The sequence below is a fragment of the Balaenoptera physalus genome, assembly GCF_965194825.1.
Source record: "Balaenoptera physalus genome assembly, chromosome: 4".
Taxonomy (NCBI): domain Eukaryota; kingdom Metazoa; phylum Chordata; class Mammalia; order Artiodactyla; family Balaenopteridae; genus Balaenoptera; species Balaenoptera physalus.
Window position 1 is genome coordinate 74,418,397 of NC_138891.1, and position 21,778 is coordinate 74,440,174.

At 39.0% G+C, this 21,778-nt stretch overlaps 1 protein-coding gene and 1 long non-coding RNA gene across 3 annotated transcripts; one reads left to right on the forward strand and one right to left on the reverse strand.

Annotated features, from left to right (window-relative positions):
- Positions 1 to 498: 498 nt before the first annotated feature.
- LOC309659234 lies at positions 499 to 1,491 on the reverse strand. The gene is made up of 2 exons (XR_014262687.1): positions 1,384 to 1,491; positions 499 to 776 (listed from the first exon to the last, which is right to left on the reverse strand). It is a non-coding gene; the product is annotated as an uncharacterized lncRNA (long non-coding RNA).
- Positions 1,429 to 21,774, forward strand: DYNLT2B (dynein light chain Tctex-type 2B). 2 transcript variants are annotated; one of them, XM_082458720.1, is made up of 6 exons: positions 1,429 to 1,745; positions 4,516 to 4,649; positions 10,452 to 10,521; positions 15,578 to 15,647; positions 18,722 to 18,785; positions 21,628 to 21,774. In XM_082458720.1, exons 1-5 carry the CDS (start codon positions 1,621 to 1,623, stop codon positions 18,749 to 18,751), a joined length of 429 nt encoding a protein of 142 aa, XP_082314846.1. In that variant the 5' UTR covers positions 1,429 to 1,620; the 3' UTR covers positions 18,752 to 18,785; positions 21,628 to 21,774. The 2 variants fall into 2 exon arrangements, with proteins under 2 accessions (XP_082314846.1, XP_082314845.1); XM_082458719.1 differs by lacking the exon at positions 15,578 to 15,647 and having other exon boundaries at positions 1,445 to 1,745.
- Positions 21,775 to 21,778: the final 4 nt, after the last annotated feature.

The following is a 21,778-nucleotide window of genomic DNA, read 5'->3' on the forward strand; positions in this document are numbered from 1 at the left end:
AAATAGAAGCTCAAAAGGGGAGACACAGGATGGTGTGGGTGGAGAACTGTGATGCCACAGCTCCTTCAGTGTGGAATGTGGAAAGCAGAGCACCTCCCTCTCTCCTGTTTTGGGATCTTTGTTCAGGATACATGTTGGGGGAATTTCTTCCTAGTTTTTGAAGCTGGCAGGATAATACAGCTTTCTAAAACAGGACCAGGACTGGTGCTCATAAGCAGGAAAGGCATCCTAAGTCTGCTCCTTCCTGACTTTTGCCCTGGAGCAGGAGTGTGGTGAGGCTGGGGGAACTGCAGGTTGGCAGTTATGGATTAGAGCAGGACACTGCAAACTTTTTCTGTAAAGGCCCAGATAATATATTTTTTCACTTAGTTATCTTTTTTTTTATATATATAGTTTTGCCTGGCCAGATAATATTTCATATTTTGAGAGCCATATGGTCTCTTTTTGCAACTGATCAATTCTGCCAATATTGCAGAATGCTAATCTACTGATGCTGGGTTGTGGTGAAGGAAAGTACAGCGTTTATTGCAGGGTGACAAACAAGGAGGATGGGCAGCTAGTGTTCAAAAGACTCATATTCCCCAATGGCTTTCAGTGCAACATTAGGGGTGAGGGTCCCAGGGTGTGTGATCAGCTCCTGGACATTCTTCTGATTGGTTAGTGGTGAGGTAACTGGGTGAAGTTTCAGGAATCTCAATCATCGAATCTCTGGCTCCAGCCAGTCTATGGTCTAGCATTTGCAGTCAGCAGTTTCCATCTGGTGGGGCTCCTGGTTTCTGTGAAAACAATTTAAGAATGTGCATCAGCAGTGGATGAGGGCAATGTTTTCTTAGCAGAAGTCAAAGGTTATCAATCACCTTAGGTACTTTTTCCCCCAATTTTATTTGTGGTAAAATACACGTGACAAAATTTTTCATCTTAACCACTTTTAAGTGTACAGTTCAAGGGTATAAATACAATCACAATGTTGTACAACCATCCAAAAAAAGAATGTGCATCAGAGGTTACCTATATCCCTCAAGGAGAAGATAGGAATCCTGTAACTCTTTTTATGGCTGACCTATTGTTTATTATTACTTTTCTTGCTTGACTGCTTTTCCATTTTTCTAAACATTAACTGCTAGAGTCTTTTCTTTAGAACTCGGAAAGGCCTAGGAGACTAAAGCTTTTTTCACAAGCAAGAAGCCAAGAACACAGGATCTGTCACTGGACCGCCCCCCCACCCCTCACCCCAGGGTCCAGCTCAGTTTCACCGGCTGCTTACTAGCTGTGTATCCTTGGGCCTCTATGGGCGTCAGGTTCTGTGTCACTTTCTAAGATTGCAGCGCGGTTAATAAGGGCTGACGCGTGTTGAAGTGCTTTGTAAACGGGACAGAAACAAACCAGTCTTTGCCGAAGTTATGGTCACTGCAGCTCCGCCGGTTCTGGTCCAGCATCCGGCGCGCAGGCGCGGGTAGGGCGGTGCAAGCACAAGAAGGGCGGGTCGCACAGCGCAGAGCGCGCAGCCGCCGCACGTAGGGTCAAAGGCGGCGCTGTCGCCCTGGCGACCGTTTCCCAGCTCCGTGGCGCCGCGAGCTAAGCCTTCTTCGGGAGAAATACGGGGGCCAAGAAGCTTAGGCCATGTCGGTCGCCGCATCCTTCTCGATGCGCACGTCCTTCTCTGCGGTCGAAGGGTTGCCTGAGACTGAGAAGAACGCTGGGGAGTCCGAGAATACCTATATGCTGCGGCCCATTTTCCAGCAAAGGCGGGTAGCAGACCGTTGTGGCGTGGCCGACCTGCGAAACTGCAGCTTCCCGCAGGCACAGCTTGCCTGATAGCCGGGGCGTCCGGAAGGAACCCGCGGTGACGGGCGGGGTGGGGCGGGGCGGGACGGGAGAGAGGGGGCGGGGCTAGGAGGGGAGGGGCGGGGCTAGAGACAGAGTGGCGGGACGGGGAGGAGGCCGGGTTTCGCCGGGGAACCGGCGACGGAGGAAGGGACAGGACCGGGGAAGGAGGGGCTGGGCGGGAGAGGGTGGGGCGCTGTTCTCCTTGGGCTTCCAGCTGCAGGGGGCAGCAGAGGACCAGACCTGCGGTTGCAGGGTTAACGCGCCGGGAGGTAGTCCCTTAGACAAGCACAGTAGGGATGGTTGACTCTAAGAGATCCAGAATGTGGGCACAGAGGAATTGAGATAGTTGCATGGCAGAAAACAAGCGGCTTGCATCGAATGCCATTCAGCCCTGTTTCGAGGGTTACTGTGTGCATACGTGTGCCAGAAAGCGCTTACTCTTCAGCAGGGCACGAGACCTGTATGCGTACAGTCTTACCCAAGTAGCATCTGGAGGCTTTTGGCCTGCCACCCTAATACCTTCCCAGAATTAAGGCACAACGTCTCCTGCAGAGGACAGTCAGTTAGGGCTGTAGGATCCATCACTAACTTCATTTTCACAAGATTTAAAAAAATAATTAAGAAAATGACTTTCCCAAGCCCTTCCTCTGTTTTTTGAAACTAGATTCCTGAATCAAATGCTTGGCAAATACTAGAACCCAGGAACTTTAGTTATAATGTGATAAAAAATTTCATGTAGCAGTTTTCTGGTGGGTAGAAGGGACATTAAAAAAATATGTTCAGTTATCTCGGTAAAAGATTCTAAATACATAGAATGCCATTCACCTGTGTTTCTGTTGTAAAACAGAACAAGGTTAACAACAAATATATGTTATGTAGGAATAGCTCTATGAGATTATTTGTGACTCGTTTGAAGAAAACTTTTAGCATTTTACTGAGAGTGGAAAAGGCTTAAGGGAAGAGCCAGCTATAGTATGTTTGTTAATAGGAAGACCACAGTTTGAACAGATCAAATCCTAGAAATTTGTCCATGATTCTAAAGTTCGCCTGTGAGAATAAGCAAGCAAGAGACTAAAGAGAATACTGTTAAAAAGAAATAAGAGGCCGCTACTACTACCAGATATTAAACCACATTATAAGCTCAAAACTTAAAACGTTCTGGTAACTTGGCACATGATAGACAAATCAGCTGATAGAAGCCCAGGGGCTTCCCTGGTGATCCAGCGGTTAAGACTCTGCGCTCCAAATTCAGGGCGCCCGGGTTCCATCCCTGGTCAGGGAACTAGATCCCGCATGCCACAACTAAAGATCCCGTATGCAGCAACGAAGATCCCATGTGCCACAACTAAGACCCCGCACAGCCAAATTAAATAAATAAATAAATATTTAAAAAAAATATATATATATAGCCCAGATAAAGGAACCTAGTGTTGTAATATGTAATAAATACAACTAAAATGCTAATAGTATTGTTAGGGTGGTGAAATGAGGGGAGACTTTTTTTCTCTGTCTTCGTTTATTCAGTAATTAATTTCTTCAAAAAATATTGTCTACTATGTGCTGGATAGTGTTGTAGGAATGGGGATATAACAGTGAACAAAACAGATAAAAATCTCTGCTCTTTGGAGCTTGTGCTCTAGCTGGGTAGAAGGACAACAAACAAGATAAATGCCTAAGTGAACCATATAGTGTATCAGATAGTAATAAGTACTGGGAAGGGAGATATAAAGTGGTAGGAGGGTGGTTTGAAGTTTTAGAGAGGGTGGCTAGGGAAAGTGACTTTTGAATAAAGACTTGAAAGAAAGGAAGGAGCTATGCATGTAAGGAGAGGAATTGAACTTCAGGCAGAGGTTAACACCAACTGCAGAAACACTGAGGTTTCCATGCCTGGTGTGGTCAAAGAACATAGGGAAGGCCAGTGTGGCCTGAGTGGAGAGAACTAGGGGCAAAGTAGGAGAAAACAAAGTCAGAGAGTTTGGTAGGGTAGATCATATGGGACCTTGCAAGTAACAGAATGTTGCTTTTACTCTGAGTGAGGTGGGAAATATTTGGGGTATTTTGAACGGAGGAGTGTCATGATCTGACACGTATTTAATAGCACCAGTCTAGTTGCTATGTTGAGAACAGGATTTAGGGGCAAAGGCAGACACAGAGAGACTTGTTAGGAGGCCATTGTAATCCAGGAAAGAAGTAATGGTAGTCTGGAGCAAGGTGGTGGTAGTGGAGTGGTGAGTGTGATTGAATCTTAGATTATTTTGAAGGTAGAACTGATAAGATTTGCTCATGAATGGGATGAGGGCTGTGAGAGAGAAAGGCAAACAAACTGACACCAGGGTTTTTGGCTTGAGCAGCTGGAAGAATGGAGTTACCATTGACTGAGATGAGGACCTTGTTTTGGGGAGAGGAGATGATCAGAAGCTCAGTGTTGGATGTATTAAATTTAAGTTGCCTGCTAGACATCTGGATGGAATATGGGTGGGAATATGTGGTCTGAAGTTCAAGGGAGAGGCTGGAGATATAGGTTTGCAATATGACTTTTCTTAATTTGTTGTTATTACTTTTATAATAAAAAATATGAAAAAGCAGGATTAAATGGTTGTAATGACAAAAAACTGGGGGAAGTTAAGCTGTGAAGGTAAATTAGGGTTTTGGAATTACCAACTGGATGTTTCAAACTGTTTCATTTAGGTTCAGACCCTCTGTGGTTAAAGACTGTATCCATGCTGTGCTCAAGGAGGAACTGGCAAATGCTGAATACTCTCCAGAAGAAATGCCTCAGCTCACAAAACGTTTATCAGAAAATATTAAAGATAAATTAAAAGGTAATAGTGGTGGTAATTGGAAACGACTTGTTCCTTTCAAACATCGAATTTTACTCATTTGTCTCCTTCTTTATTTTTAAATAAGGGACATAACTGTGGATTCTATTAAACACAAATTTTTCTTCACTGTCTAGTCATCTCAATTATTTGGTAACTTTTACTCATGTAGGTTTTTGTAGATGGTGGGAAAGAGCAAAGGTGTGAAATACCTAGTTGTACCGAACTACTATCCAAGAATTCCCAGTATGCAGAAAGGCCAGAAAATACAGGGGCTCCTTTCCCCCATAATTTTTGGTTGTTTTTTCTACCAAGATATCAAGGACTCAGCCTCCCATCAGTACCCTCACAGTCTGACCTCAGTGCATCTCTCCTGCCAAATCCTTAACTACTTGCCCTACTCAGCACTCCACTCCTGCTTCACTCTGCATCTGCAGAGCAGATCTTGTGCTTTTCTTCCCTGTTCTTTGTCTTTCTACCTCTCTCAGTCTCTTTTGTTAATAGTGTTATACAATCTGAAAAGTCCCTTCTATCTACCCTTTAAAAATTTTTTTAAATTTAATTTTATTTTTTTGGCTGCACCACGCGGCTTGCGGGATCTCAGTTCCCCAACCAGGGATTGAACCTGGGCCACGTCAGTGAAAGCCCGGAATCCTAACCACTAGGCCACCAGGGGACTCCCTATTTACTCTTTTTTAAAGATTTTTTTTGGAGGGAAGAAATGTCTTTGTAATCATAATACATTTTCATTGTAATAAACCTGGACAATACACATAAAGTGTTTTTTTAATGATATAAAAGTCTGTTATCCATGGTAGTTACTATTTAATACTTTGATGTATTTTCTTATTTTTATTAATATGTTTTAATTTTTAGAAATAAAAAATATAGAAAAATACTAAGAAGAAAATAGCAATTCTATTTCCATCATCCAAATTAACTGTTAGTATATTAGCATTTTTGTTTTCAGATTTTTAATGAAATTCACTATTAAATTATTGTAAAAAAATACATGCTTGTTATAAAAAAATAAAGTGTAGAAAAATAATTAAAATTAGAAAAATCACTCCAAATGCCCCCACCCATGAAGAATCATTAATATTACGTGACCATCATACCAGTCCTCTTTTCTATGTATATACACAGATAAATACTTTAAAAGCAATGGTATACTATAGACTATTTCCCATAGTGTTATAGCATTCATTCTATATTTAAATGGAATGATTGCCCACTATTTAGTCCTTTCACCATGCTATTTCCATTGCTGAGTTCTTTTTTCTGGTTCAATTCTTACCTGATGAGATTTTATTGTAAGTTTTTTCAGGAAGGGCTCAGAAATGCTGTATTCCCTGGATTCTTTCATGTTTGAGAATGCCTTTAAACGAGAATATATTTTGGATGAATATAATATTTTGAGTTAATTATTTTTTGAGAATTTTATGGATGTTGCTTCACTGTCTTCTTGCATTGAATGTTACTGTGGAGAAATCTGAGGCCAGTCTGACGTTCTCTGCAGAAAGAATCCTGTCTCTAACCTTGATGCTCAGTAGTTTTTCTAGGGTATGGCTTGGTATTGAGCATTTTATGTCTGTTAATCTGCGGATTTTATTTTTTCCATATCAAGGAAATTTTCTTGTATCTCTGAGTACATTTCCAGTTCCATTTGTTAGATTATCTCCTTTAGGACACCAAATACTGATGTGTTGAATCATCTCTGTCTTCCACATCTATTATCTTTGCTGTAATCTCTTCCTTTTTCTTTGGCATATACTTGTGATCACCTTGTCAGTATTTGTTTTCATTTGTGTCTGTCTTGTCTCTTGCCATTTTTAAAAAAAAATATTTATTTATTTATTTTTTGGCTGCATTGGGTCTTCGTTGCTGTGCGTGGGTTTTTCTCTAGTTGCAGCGAGAGGGGGCTACTCTTCGTTGTGGTGCGTGGGCCTCTCATTGCGGTGGCTTCTCTTGTTGCGGAGCACGGGCTCTAGGCGTGCGGACTTCAGTAGTTGTGGCTCGCGAGGTCTAGAGCACAGGCTCAGTAATTGTTGTGCACGGGCTTAGTTGCTCCGTGGCGTGTGGGAACTTCCGGGACCAGGTCTACGAACCCATGTGCCCTGCTTTGGCAGGCGGATTCTTAACCACTGCGCTACCAGGGAAGCCCCTCTCTTGCCCTTTTTTTTTTTTTTTAAATGCATTTTCTTTTTTTAAAATTTATTTATTTATTTATTTTTGGCTGTGTTGGGTCTTCGTTTCTGTACAAAGGCTTTCTCTAGTTGCGGCGAGTGGGGGCCACTCTTCATCGCGGTGCGCAGGCCTCTCACTATTGCGGCCTCTCCCGTTGCGGAGCACAGGCTCCAGACATGCAGGCTCAGTAGTTGTGGCTCACGGGCCCAGTTGCTTCGCGGCATGTGGGATCTTCCCAGACCAGGGCTCGAACCCGTGTCCCCTGCATTAGCAGGCAGATTCTCAACCACTGCGCCACCAGGGAAGCCCTCTCTTGCCATTTTTAATTGATTAGTTCTGCACTGATATCATGTGAGTATTCAGTTTGTTTCCTAGGTCTATAATCTCCCCTTTCATCTTTCTGTTGTTTTGTAATCTGATTGAGTTCTTATTTTACTGAATTTGTGGGCTTATGTTTTTCTATATTATGAATCAGTTGTGAGGAATTTCTCTTTGTTCCTTGATTTATATTATCTCCTAGGTTGAGTTTTTTGGTCTTTTAAGCAGTACGTTTCTTTTCTTGTTATTCTTTGGTTTGTTTTTGCTGTTGTACCTTTGCATATTGCCATTCAGCTTCTTTTAATTTTGTTCTGATGTGGTGTGGGTGATTTTTTTTTTTTAACTCTCCTCCCACTGTATCTAAGACTATTTTATTTTATTAAAAATTTTTTTAATTGAAGTGTAATTGATTTACAATGTTGTGGCAATCTCTGCTGTACAGCAAAGTGACTCAGTTATACACATAGAGACATACTTTTTTAAAATATTATTTTCCATTATGGTTTATCACAGGATATTGAATATAGTTCCCTGTGCTATACAATAGGACCTTGTTGTTTACCCATTCTATATATAATAGTTTGCATCTACCAGCCCCAAATTCCCAGTCCATCCCTCTCCCTCCCTCCCTCCCCCTTGGCAACCACAAGTCTGTTCTCTATGTCTATGAGTCTCTTTCTGTTTTGTAGATAGGTTCATTTGTGCCATATTTTAGATTCCACGTATAAGTGATATTATATGATATTTCCCTTTCTCTTTCTGACTTACTTCACTTAGTATGATAATTTCTAGTTGCATCCATGTTGCTGTAAATGGCATTATTTCGTTCTTTTTTATAGCTGAGTAGTATTCCATTGTATATATGTACCACATCTTCTTTATACATTCATCTGTTGATGGACATCTAGGTTGCTTCCATGTTTTGGCTATTGTGAACAGTGCTGCTGTGAACATGGGGTGCATGTATCTTTTTGAATTATAGTTTTGTCCAGATATATTCCCAGGAGTGGGGTTGCTGGATCATATGGTAATTCTATTTTTAGTTTTCTGAGGAACCTCCATACTGTTTTCCATAGTGGCTGCACCAACTTACATTCCCACCAACAGTGTAGGAGGGTTTCCCTTTCTCCACACCCTCTCCAACATTTGTTATGTGTAGACTTTTTAATGATGGCCATTCTGACAGGTGTGAGGTGGTACCCCATTGTAGCTTTGACTTGCATTTCTCTAATAACTAGTGATGTTGAGCATCTTTTCATGTGTCTACTGGCCATCTGTATGTCTCTCTGTATTAAGGTCTTCTGCCTATTTTTCAATTGGGTTATTTGTTTTTTTGTTGTTGAGCTGTATGAGCTGTTTGTATATTTTGGAGATTAAGCCCTAGTCTGTCACATCATTTGCAAATATTTTCTCCCATTCCATATGTTTCTTTTTGTTTTTTTATGGTTTCCTTTGCTATGCAAAAGCTTGTAAGTTTGATTAGCTCCCATTTGTTTATTTTTGTTTTTATTTCTATTGCCTTGGGAGACTGACCTAAGAAAACATTGGTATGATTTTTGTCGGAGAATGTTTTGCCTATGCTCTCTTCTAGGAGTTTTATGGTGTCTAAGACTATTTTATTTTTCCCTCAGAACTGTGTTTTAAGTGACGGGCATTTAATATTCTAGCCACATTTCTAAAGCATGGGTATGAGAAAAGGAGGAAGAGGAATGGGTAGAGAAAGGAGGAAGCTCAGCTGAGCTGTGTGCACTGTCTTTTAAAAATAACTTGGGCTCTGTCTCCTTCTGAGATTTTATTAAGTATAATGAATTAGGGTTCATATCCCACAATGGAAGGGTTCCTATAAGTGTTCAGATTGTTTGCCTAATTTACTGTATAATCCTGGAGCTTTTACTTTCATCAAAAAGAGTTGGCTCTGGGACTTCCCTGGTGGTACAGTGGTTAGGAATCTGCCTGCCAATGCAGGGGACACGGGTTTGAGCCCTGGTCTGGGAAGTTCCCGCATGCCGCAGAGCAACTAAGCCTGTGCACCACAACTACTGATCCTGCACTCTTGAGCCCGCGAGCCACAACTACTGAACCTGCGTGCCACAACTACTGAAGCCCACGCGCCTAGAGCCCGTGCTCCGCAACAAGAGAAGCCACCGCAATGAGAAGCCCGCGCACCACAACAAAGAGTAGCTCCCACTCACCACAACTAGAGAAATGCCGTGCACAGCAACGAAGACCCAACACAGCCAAAAATAAATAAATAAAATAAATAAATTTTTATATATATAAAGAAACAAAATAAGACTAAATTAAGAGAAAGATTATTTTTTTAAAAAAAGGGGTTGGCTCTGTCTCAACTTTGCCTGTTTCACTTTTCTTTTCTTCACTGTTTCCCCTATTCCTTGGTCAGAAAGGAGGGAAGATAAAGATGCCCATTCAGTTTTCTGTCCCCCAGATTTGGTGTTGGGGAGGATTTTCAGGATTTTGCTGTTTTAGCAGTATAGTTTTGGGGGAAGCAGCTGAGTTGTCCTAGGCCATGCCAGTATTCTCCAGAATCTTATGGTTTATTTTCTATCTTACTGAACAGCTTGCGTTTTTCTAAAGATCTCATGCTCCGTGTCTTTGCATATGCTATCCCCCTCCATAGAATGGAGAAACATTGTCCATCTGGTAAATTCTCACTCGTCTTTCAGGACTCAGCTCACTTATCGCATCCTCCAAGAAGCCTTTTCTGGTCATCCCTTCCCCATTGCCCAGTCAAAGGGAGGAGCCATTCAGCTCTGTGCTCCTAATGTACCTTATACATGCCTCTCTTTGAATTATTACTATATTGCATTTTCATTTTATTTTCCATGTTTGCCTTCCCAACTACTATGAGTTCTTTAAGGCAAGAAGAGCATCTTATTTATCTCTGTATCTTGAGGGCCTAGCTCATTACCTGACTTAGAGTAGGGGAGAAAGGAAGGAAGCTAAGACGTACTGAGAGACTACTATGGAAGAGAAATGGGTAGAGACAGGAGGCAGCTTGTCTCATGTAACCTCACAACACCCCCAGGAGGAAGGCAGTGATATTCCCATTTAACAGTTGAGGGAGACTTAAACTAAAAAGTTAAATAACTCGTCTAAGGTTACACACTTACTAAGCTTATGGTTAGAATTTGTCCTCAAGTCTGACTCCCAAGCTTATAATCATACTCAGTAAGTGCTTGTAGACTGAATGCTTATGTTCATTTCTAGGCAAATTTGCCTTCATTAAGTAATTTTACCATATATTTGCTTATAGATAACTTTCTTATTTTTTCTTTCCAGAAATGGGATTTGACCGATATAAAATGGTGGTGCAAGTAGTGATTGGAGAAAAAAGAGGGGAAGGTGTATTGTGAGTAGTTGGTTTTTCCTTCTTGTTTTTATTTTTATATATTTCTTATTGGGTGTTCATCTTCTCGACAATCCAGTAAGATAGTGTCTTTGCAAGAGTGAGAGGAATGGACGGTATAATAAAATGCAGCTGTGAACTGAAGAGATCCTGGTACTGAGCAGCGAGGTTGACAGTCTGGGTGAGCTCCGTGGGGTAACTCACTTTTCATAGTATCTGTAGGCTAGTACGTCTTTCAGGGTTTATGTATATATGCTCCCAAAGAGAGTGTAGGATTATGTATATATGTTTCCTCCCATATTCCTTGTTGCCTGGTTTTTGGTCCTACCATCCTCCTAAATTAATATCTTTAAAGTTGTCTGAGTGACAATTTTCATAGCTATTGTTATTGGCCTGGGCTTCTGTTTTTTAAAATTCACTCTGGTTTTTTTGGCCCCGATGTCACTTACGTAACTTGTTTCTCTTCTGTTTTTCTAACTGATTATTCTCTCCTAAACTGGTTCTTCTTTCTCCCCTACATCCCCAGCTGTGAGCTTTCTTCAAGGCTCAGTTCTTATTCTTCTGCTCTTCTGTGTGCTTTTTCAGTGAGCTCATTCATTCTCATTACCTCAAACCATCATTCCTGTATTGGCAAGTTCAAAATCTGTATTTCCTGTCTTTTCCTGTGCCCAAGTGTTAATCTCCTGTTTCCCTTTGTAAACAGTGCCTAGTCCAGTATTTTATAAGAAAGTATGAAAATATTCGCTGGATGAATAAAAAAAAATACCTTGTAGATACTATCACTGAGAATTTTCACTATAGAATGTTTGCTTGGGAAGAGAATGCAGATTCTTTCTGGTGTCCAGTCCCCTTATTTTATGATGACACTTATGAGGTTCAGCATGATTAGCCCAAAATTCTAGATCTGGCTGGCGTCAGGCTCACTAATAGAGCCCAGGCTTCTGACTCCTCGCACAGTGCTCTTTACCGTGGTGCCCTCTACCATTCGGTCAAAAGGCTTCAGGAGAGTTCTTCACCACAGAGAAACTTAAGAAATACTTACTATTCTGTCATCTCAGAGTCAACGTGTTCAAATAGAGTTGCATATTTCTTTTCCCTTCCTCTCCTCAAATAAGCCTCTCATTTTCATTTCTCTGTCTCCTGCCTTGTTACCAAGATTCCAGTGACTCAGGCTTAAAAGCGTGGAACTCTCTTTTATCTTATGTAGCCATTACTCTCTCTCATTGCACGCACTATAACCTGGATGCCAGGGTTGCTTAGCAGCCCCTTATCAGCACTTCCAGACTCTGATCTCTCTCCTCTGCAATTCACACAGCAGACCAGTCTCCCAGAAGTACACCCTCACCTCCTTTTCTTAAACTCTACAGAGTTTATTTCAAACCCTGTATAGTATAAACTCCTCAAACTTGTCCTGACTGACTTTGTTAAATGTGATCAGGTTAAACTCTAAAGCATGGCATATAAGGCCTTCCCCACTTCCTTTTAAAACTTTTATCATCTAAAATTTCAGGCATATGAAAAAGTACAGGGACTAATGAACTCCCATATGTCTATTACTTATCTTTAAGGTTATTAACACACACCCATGTTGTTTCATTTATACCTCCATCTACTCTCCCTGACCCCACCCGATTATCTTGAAGCAAGTTCTAGTCATCATATCATTTCATCTGTAAATACAACAGTATATATCTCTAAAATATAAGGGCCCTTTTCAACATAATAAAATATCACATGTAAATATTGAAAATCCTTAATGTTATAAAACATTCAGTTAGCTTTTCATTATTCCCAGTTGTCTCATATATACATGTACATGTATGTATATGTGTGTTTTTGTGCTTGTGTATGTGTATATGTGTATTTTTTTTACAGTTTGTTCAAGTCAGGATACAGACAAAGTCCACGCATTGCATTTGGTTGATATGTCTCTTAAATTTCTTTTAGTCTGTCATTTTGCTTCTCCTCCCTCCTCCCCTTTTTTTTTAACCTTGCCATTTATTTGTTGAGGAAATTGGGTTGTTTGTCTTGTAGAGTTTCCTACATTCTGGTATTTGAGGATTGTATCCCCATGGTATTGTTTAGTACATCTTCTAGCTCCTGTATTTCCAGTAAATAAGTAGTTACATCTAGTCTTAATCAGTGATAGGTTTGAGTTTTGGGCAAGAATAGTACATAGGTGTTTAGTATACATTCTATTGCATCTTATCAGGAGGCACATAAATGTCTGGCTGTTCCTATTTTTATTGTTAAGATTGATCATGGAGTTCAGATGTTGTTGGATAGATCCATCTATTATAAAGTTCCCTATCAGCTTTACCATTAATGATTTTAGCATCTGTCCTAGATCCATTATTCATCACAGGTTACAAGATAGTGATCTTCTATCATTGTTCTTTATTTATTAGCTGGAATTCTTCTATTAAGAATGACTTTTTTTTCTTTCATTCGTTTCATTACAATGAGATACAGTTTGTATAGGAAAGGAAGGATAAATTTACCTATTTTCAGAGTAATGAATTGGTTCCCTAGCATCCTCCCAAGGTTACCAATGAGTTTTTTTTCTATCCATGAACCCATGGTTTTAAATATATGTGATGTGTTTAAATCAGTTGCAGTTAGTATCTTCACTGAAGCTCAAATTGTCCCATCTTTGGCCATTGGTAGCTTCTTCTTCCCTTCCCCTCCCCTCCCTTCCCTTTCCTTATTTCCCTTCCTTCGTTCCTTGTTTTTTTTTTTTTTGAAAAAACACAGACACTTTATTTCTTTTCTCAAAACACACCAGATAGGAGTCCAAGCCTGGTGAGGTGCTTCACTGCTGTCAAGGATATAGGCCCTCCTGTCTTGCTCTGCTGTGTCCTCATCTGCATGGTTGAAGATGGCTCAATACTACATTTATTTACATTCCTTAAGGGAAAGAGATAGAAGGAAAGCATATATGCCTTTCCATTTTCAGTACTTTAAAGATGTGATTACATTGTCTTCTGATTTCAGTTGGTTCTGTTGAGAAATAAGCTCTAAGCCTTATTATTGTTCCTTTGGAGGTGATGTGTCTTTTTTCCTAGCCACTTGAAAATGTTTTTCTCATTGCCTTTTTACTATAATGATATATGGTTTTCTTTGTATTTATTCTACTTGGGGTTCTCAGGGCCTTTTGAATTTGTGGGCGCTTGAATCTGTTTTGTATCAGATTGGGAAAAGTCTTAACCATTATCTTTGTTTCTTTTTTTTAAATAAATCTTTTAGAATAATTTAGATTTACAGAAAAGTTGCAGAGATAGTACAGAGAGTTCTTAAGTACTTCACATCCAGTTTCTTCTATTATTAACATCTTCTATTAGTATGGTACATTTGTCACAATTAATGAACCAATATTGATGCATTATCATTAACTAAAGTTCATTCTTTATTTGGATTTCTTTAGTTTTCACCTAATGTCCCTTTTCTGTTCTAGGATCCTATCTAGGATACCACATTACATGTCTCTTTAGTCTTCTGACTAAACTGGTACATTCTGGTATTTGAGGATTGTATCCCCATGGTATTGTTTAGTACGTCTTCTAGCTCCTGTATTTCTAGTAAATAAGTAGTTAGATCTAGTCTTAATCAGATCTAAATCTGACAGTTTCTCAGACATTCCTTGGTTTTGATGACCTCGACAGTTTTGAGAAGTACTGGTTAGGTATTTTGTAGAATATGCCTCAAATGGGATTTGTCTGCTCATGATTAGTTTGGGATTATAGGTTTTGGGGAGGAAGATCACAGAGGTAAAGTGCTGTTCTCATTATATCATTTCAGGGTACATACTGTCAACATTACATATTACTGTTGATGTTAACCTTGATCCCTGCCTGAGTAGTACTTGTCAGGTTTTTCACTATAAAGTTACTCTTTCTTCCCCTTTCCATACTGTACTCTTTACAAAGAAATCACTATGTGCAGCCCACACTTCAGGAGCAAGGAGTTATGCTCCACCTCCTTGAGGGCAGAGTGTCTACATAAATTACTTGGAATTTTTCAGCATAAGAGATTTGTCTGTTCTCTCTCATTTATTTATTTATTCAGTCATTTATTTATTTCAGTATGGACTATGGATTTTTATAATTTGGATTATAATCCAGTACTACTTTATTTATTTTGTTGCTCAAATTGTTCCAGCTTTGGCCATTGAGAGCTCTTTCAGCTGACTCCTGGGTCCCTTTCACATACCCTACTATTGTGGGTTTTTTGAGCACAACCTTATTTACTGGCACTATAAGATGCCCCACCTTATCCATTCCCTGCCCCAGCCCTAAAATCAGCCATTTCCCTAAGGAGCCTTGGTTCATTGTATGGGAGAATGGCATTAGAAACTAAAATCTGGGTGCTATATATATTGCTATTATCTTTTAAAATATTACCTGTGCTTCATTTGCTCTCTGCTATCCTTTATGGACTCCAATAACAAGTATTTAGATCTTTTTACTGTAATTTATGATGCTCTTTTCTGAATTTTTGTTTTTTCTCTCTGTGCTTCAGTTTGGATATTTTTCTATTGACCTGTCCTTCAGTTCACTAATCCTCTTTTCCATTGTGTCTAATCTGCTATTAAACCCACCAACTGAATTCCTAATTTGTTATTATATTTTTCAGGTCTAGAATTCCCATTTAATTCTTTTTTCATAAAACTTTTTTTTTGTAGATTCTAATTGTATATTGAAATTCGTTATTTTTTATCTATGTTCTCCATCCTCCCTCTCTCCTCCTTTTTTTCATTTTGGTCATAACAGTGCTTACCCTAGTATCTGGATCACATGTGAGCCTGTTTCCTTTGATTATTTTTTTGTCTTGTTAATCTTTCATATGGCTCTGTCTCTTGGCATGCCTAGTTTGAGTCCTGGACATTGTGTTAAAAAAAAAAAAACTGTAAAACTTCCAGATAATATTATTTTCCTCCAGAGAAGTTTAACCCTTTCCTTTATAATTCAGGTAGAATATGGGCTACTTACCGTAATCCAATCAGATACTGAGCTGAGTTGAGGTTGGGTTGCTGATTTGATAAGTCTCTCTCTATCTTTAGCTCACCCTTCTGTCTTGAATGTAACCCTCCAGATCTTTCAACCAAGAACCTGGAACCCCAGCCTCAGCAGGTATTGACTTTTAGTCCTTGTCTCCTCAGCATTAAACTATTCTTCATTTCAGAGGCTTTTTCTTTAATGAATTAGTTTCCTTAAAAAGCAAAAATATATTATTTTACAGTTCTAGAGATCATAAATTCAGAATGGGTTTTGTTGAGCTAAAATCAAGGTGTTGGCAGGACTGTATTCCTTCTGGAGGCTCTGGGGGAGAGTCCATTCCCTTGCCTGTTCCATCTTCTAGAGGCCACCTGCATTCCTCAGCTCATAAACCCTTCCTCCATCTTCAAAGCCAATAACATTGCATCTTCAAATATCTCTTGATTCTGACCCTCCTGCCTCCCTCTTTCTTTTATAAGGATCCTAGTGATTACATTGAGCCCACCTGGATAATCTCTCCATCTCAAGATCCTTAGTTACACATCTGTAAAACCATTTTTGCCATGTAATATAACATATTCACAGGTTCTGGGGTTTAGAACATAGACATATTTGGTGGGGGGCCATTATTTTGCCTACCACACATAGCTTTTTAGGTTCCTGCTTATGTAGTTTCAGAATTCAGCACACGTCTTGAGAGGAAACCTACTATGTGACCGGCTCAGTTCTGCTCTCTCCTTTTTCACACGGATCTTGGTCCCTCAAGCCTCCAATTTTATCCCCCCCGGCCCTGCAAGACTGCCAGCAGTCCTGCTGGTTTCTTTTTCCCTCAGTAATTGGTCCTCTACCTGGGCAGAGCCCAGGCTCTCAGCCTCTAGCTCTGTGCCCAGAGCTGGCAAATGCCCCAGGGAGAACTTCGCTGCAGAATATCAGCTTACCTCATGTGGTTCACCTCTCTGGAATTTTGGCTCCCCTAGTCCTATTTGCTTCAGCAGCTCTCTGATTCATTTTATTCAGTATTTCTAATTGACTTGGTGGGAGCATTGGCCTGCTACATAGTGTTCCATCATATTTCTTCTAAGTCTTTTGACATAACTTTATCAATATAAATATATATACACATATGTGTAAAATATATATATACATAAATGTGTGTATGTATATATTTAAATATAACATTCTTTTAAAAAAATATTTATTTATTTATTTGGTTCACTGGGTCTCAGTCGTGGCAGGTGGCCTCCTTAGTTGTGGCGTGCGAACTCTTAGTTGCAGCATGCATGTGGGATCTAGTTCCCTGACCAGGGATCGAACCCAGGCCCCCTGCATTGGGAGTGCAGAGTCTTAACCACTGCGCCACCAGGGAAGTCCCTATAAAATTCTTTTTGATATAGCCCAGGGTTTTGATATGACCCAAGTGTCCCAGGTTTATCTTGTACATTTACAGCCGTGGCCCTAGAATTGGCTGTTTCTCCAAGGAGCTCTGGTTCCTTTTATTGGGAAATTGTGTAAAGAGACCACAATTTGAAAGCAAGGATTGTGTTTTATGCATCTTTGTATCATTTGCACCTAGCACTTTGCTCGTATATAATACTCAACAAATACTTATTAAATACATTTTTATATTCATGCTTTCACTTGGTTCTGCTCAGCTTAAGCACTACTTCCTTCATGAAATCTTCTTTGGCTTTTTCTCCTCTCTAAATTCTCTAAAATTCTTCAGCACTTCTACAGATTTAATTCAACTATTGTGCAACTTGGACTTGAAGGCTTGATCTAGATAGATATTATAATCCCTTTTAATCCTAATAACCTATAAATCAGCACCAACAATACATTATCTTATTCTTTTGGTGTGTATTAATTTTTTTTCACCTATTTAAGCTGAGAATTGTTTGAGGACAAACCGGATTTTACTCTTTCTGGACAAATGGTACTTGCTAAATAAATACTTGTTGATTGATCAGTTAAGTAGATTAATTTTATTTCATACTGTTACAGTTTGGAAATAGGTGGAACTTTTTTGATTTAAGAATGTGTGAAATATTAGGCTGGGGGGAGCTCTTCTATGTAAAACTAAAAAAAAAAAAAAAAAAGTCTTTTAAAATTAAACCAATATAGCATGGTGTATATATACCTTTCTCTACAGACTTGAGGCTGAACTGCCTAGATTCAAAGCCAAGCTTTGTCACTTACTATATAAATGACCTTGGACAAGTTTACTTAACTTCTCTGACTCTCAGTTTCCATGTTTATTAAATGGATATAATAATAATGCCTATCTCATAGGATTGAGTTAATATATGTAAAGCTCTTAGACCAGTGGGGCTCAAAGTAAGTGCTCAATGTTAATGATGAATCATATACATACATTTAATTTTAAAAAATTTAAAATTACTTTTTAAACTTAACATTATATTGTGAACATCTTTTCATGTTCTTAAAGTTTTTTTTTTTTGTAAAAAATACCTTTAATGGCTGCATAGAATTTCATTGCTAAGAAATACCTTAATTTTGTTTACCAATCCAATACTTCTGGGTATTTAAGTTGTTTCCACTTTTAAATAGGCTTTTATTTTTACTGACATTTTTTCTTATCCAAGAACTGGGGAGAGGAGAATGGCTAATTTTAGAATTTAGAGGTAGTATAGCATCCTCTAGAGATAATACTGGATTTAGAATTAGTTAGAAGATTGAATTCTAGTTCAGAGTTTGCCCCTTTCTTTTCTGTGACTCTATAAAATGATCAGGTTGGACTAAATAATTTGTTGGGTCCTTTCCAGACCTACCTTCTCATATTATTGTGCAGGAATTGAGCCCATTTTAGCCATAAGTCGTAGGTATTATTTCCTCTAAAAGTCACACATAGATATCTTACCTGAAATAATCTATAACAGAGCTTCTCACCCAGACTACCAGTGACTTCAGCCATCAGGCCATCAGGCAGCCATCAGAGTCTGAGGCTGCTAGACCCCTGGGCTGGTCACCTCCAGCTGAAAGCAGCCTTATCTATGACTCCAGTCCCTTCTAGTTTACCCAGTATACTCTGCTGTACAAATATGATCTTCTGTATGTCATCTCGTTCTGTGAAAAGGTTTGGAAGCACTGATGTATAAGAATGTATCAAGGAAAACTTTTGCTTGTGGCGGATATATATAGTTCAGATCCTTGTTATATTGTTGATAATTCTCTATTCTTTGACTTTTTAGCATGGCTGCTCGCTGTTTCTGGGATGCTGACGCTGACAACTGTACTCATGATGTTTTCATGAATGTAAGCCTATTTGGAACCCTTTTTTTCCTTTCTTAAGGTCACGTGGGCATTCCAAATCAAATCACTTACTATTTGTTAAGATGTGAGGACACTTTATTTATTTATTTATTTTGGCCGTGCCACACGGCATGTGGGATCTTAGTTCCCCAACCAGGGATTGAACCCGTGGCTCCTGCAGTGGACCGCCAGGGAAGTCCCTGAGGACACTTTAGTTTTAGACATTTGTCTGAGACTTCTTCTGGATAAGATGATTTCACTGTTCGTTTGTGTTATTAAAGCAGAAACCTAGAGTGCTGCTTATAGGCAAGGATACTTTATGATGTAACTCTTCACAAGTTTGAATGTGGAAATCGCATATTATTTATTTGGTGCTAATAGACATATAGCAGTTTGCTAAGCTGCAAAGAAATTTGGGTGGCAGGGATTCCATGAGCAAAGGTGATTTTCCTTTCAGTAATAAAATTAATTACTTTATCTTAAAGCTATTTCTCAAAACTAAACAAAAGTAAAGAGGAATTTTTAAAAAGAGGTTTCATTTAAACATTGGTATGTTATTGACATGAATGTCATGTATTTTAATCATATGTTGTTATTTTGTACTTGCTTCCAGAAATATTCCCATCTTCTATCCAAATGCTCCCAGGCTGTGAATTAGTAGAGTCAGAATTAGAGTACAGTAGGGTAGAAAAGAACTAGATTGGGTGAATTAGGAGAGAGGTTCCATTTCTAGCTCTGTAACTTTCTAATTAAGTGACTTTAGGTAAATCATTGAACTTTTCTGTGGTTGTATCAGTAACACTAGGAAGCTGTACTAGATTTTCCTAAAGACTGGCTGTGACTGCCTAAGAATAATTTGAGGAACTTGTTTAAAATACAGATGCTAAGGCTCTGCTCAATAGATTCTGATCAAACAAGCCAGGGGTTGGATCAGTGAATCTGAATTTTTAAAAAAGTTCTCCACATGATTATACTTACTGCCAGGTATGGAAGCTGCTTGTGTAGATGATCTTAAGGTACCTTTCAGCTCTAAAATTCTATGGTCCTACCAAAGTTTTATTTTATGCTCAACTGCCCTAGGGATCAAAGGCTGAACAGTGGGAAGTACTATGTAAATCTTCATTTATCAGCTTTCCAGGGGAAGGGTAAATAAAGCTCAGGTGGTGGTTTTTCCTGCTTTTTGGAATTAAAACTGCGTATTTCTCTGAGTCCTTATATAATACAGTTCATTCATTCAGCAAATAATTCTGAGCTCCTATTATGTGCCAGCTTCTGTAGTGGCCTTATATATATATTTTTTTTAAATAAATTTATTTATATTTTTATTTATTTATTGTATTTTTGGCTGCATTGGGTCTTCGTTGCTGTGCGCGGGCTTTCTCTAGTTGCGGTGAGAGGGGGCTACTCTTCGTTGCGATGCGTGGGCCTCTCATTGCGGTGGCTTCTCTTGTTGTGGAGCACGGGCTCTAGGCGTGCGGGCTTCAGTAGTTGTGGCTGCTTTAAAGATTATCAGGATCAGGTTTTAGAATACAGGATTAGTTGGGGCGCTGTCTAAAAATAATTTTTGAAAGCCTGGTCTAGGTTGCTGAGTTAGTCTACTGTATCTTTAGTTCAGTTTGTTGAGTGTTTATTTAGGCTTCATTTTTTAGAACTTAAAGTACTTTATTTGGGAGAAGATCCCAGGAAGGACCAATAGAAGATGAGGAAATGAGAGAGGGGAGAGAAAAGCATATACTATTGAGCTGATAATTGCTGTGGATAACCAGGGCTCAGTCCTGATGGAGAACTCTGGGTGGCATTGTAAGAACAGTGCCAGTCAAAGTGGGGTCCACAGACCAGTGCCAGTCTATGAACTGTTTGTTATAGGTCCTCAACAAGATAAGTACATAAATTATGTGTAAGGGTTTAGAAACGCTCATGGAATTTGACAAAGTAATTTTATGTTCATTGAATCTAATAAGTTTTGGTTATATTTGTATGTTTCTTTTTTCATTTCATTTTCTTAGTTATTAATTTCTATTGTATTTTATGAAAGTATCAGTTCATAAGGGATTGGCAGTTAAAACAAACAAAAAAATAGGTCCCTCACCACAGATAGCACTGTTTGAGAACACAGCTCACAGTAATCCCATTCAAGGAGCCAGGGAAGTGGGCTAACCACAGAATTTGCTTTTGGTTAATAATCAGGTACTTGAACTCATATTTTCTCCCATCATTGCCAGGCTGGAGGTGAGGTTGGTGAGTTAGGAGTTGCTGAGGCAGGTGGAACTCCTGTAATAAGTACCTAAAAAGTGTTTTAACAAATTTAACTAGGATCTGGAGCACATTTTGAGATTCTGAGTTAAAAGATGGACAAATGAATTTTATCAATTAAGAACAAACAACCAGATATCATTTGTCCTTATCCAGAATTTATGACAAGGTGCTGTATTTTCGTTATCTGTGAAACTATAATAACCTTGGGTTGGGTAATGCATTTACTCCAAGAAACTCAAAGCATTTTAATTATATTATTTCTTTGATAAATCAGGAAAAACAGGAATACTTGTTTTATGAATAAACATTACATAAAGTACATTAGTTTGCATTTTATTTCTTCATTCAAGAAATCTAATTCTTTACTCATCCTACCCTTTTAGCAAGCAATTTTGTAGTTACCCTGAGGCAAGCAAATTTATAGTTATACTCTGGAAAACCTGTTTCTTAAAGAAGGGAGAGAGTCTTCATGATTGAAAATTGGCAAAGATCTGAGATGTTAATTTCACGTCTGTGCTGCCCTTAGTCCTTCATTAGTACTAACATTCTGGATTTGTGTGTTTGTTTTCTGTTTTGTTTGTTTTTTTAGGACAGTTTATTCTGTGTTGTAGCGGCATTTGGCTGTTTCTACTATTGAATCTTTGAAAGCTGGAAAAAGATATGACCATGAAGAAATATAAAGTTTTTTATATTGTTAAATATCTTGACAAAATAAAGTTGGCAGTTTGGCAACTGAGTCT

Excerpts from the sequence above, each read along its gene's own strand:
- DYNLT2B (XM_082458719.1), top strand. The coding sequence starts at position 1,621 with ATGTCGGTCGCCGCATCCTTCTCGATGCGCACGTCCTTCTCTGCGGTC. Across the intron at positions 4,650-10,451 it reads TATTAAAGATAAATTAAAAG|AAATGGGATTTGACCGATAT; the intron begins GTAATAGTGGTG and ends TTTTCTTTCCAG. Across the intron at positions 10,522-18,721 it reads AAAAGAGGGGAAGGTGTATT|CATGGCTGCTCGCTGTTTCT; the intron begins GTGAGTAGTTGG and ends TTGACTTTTTAG.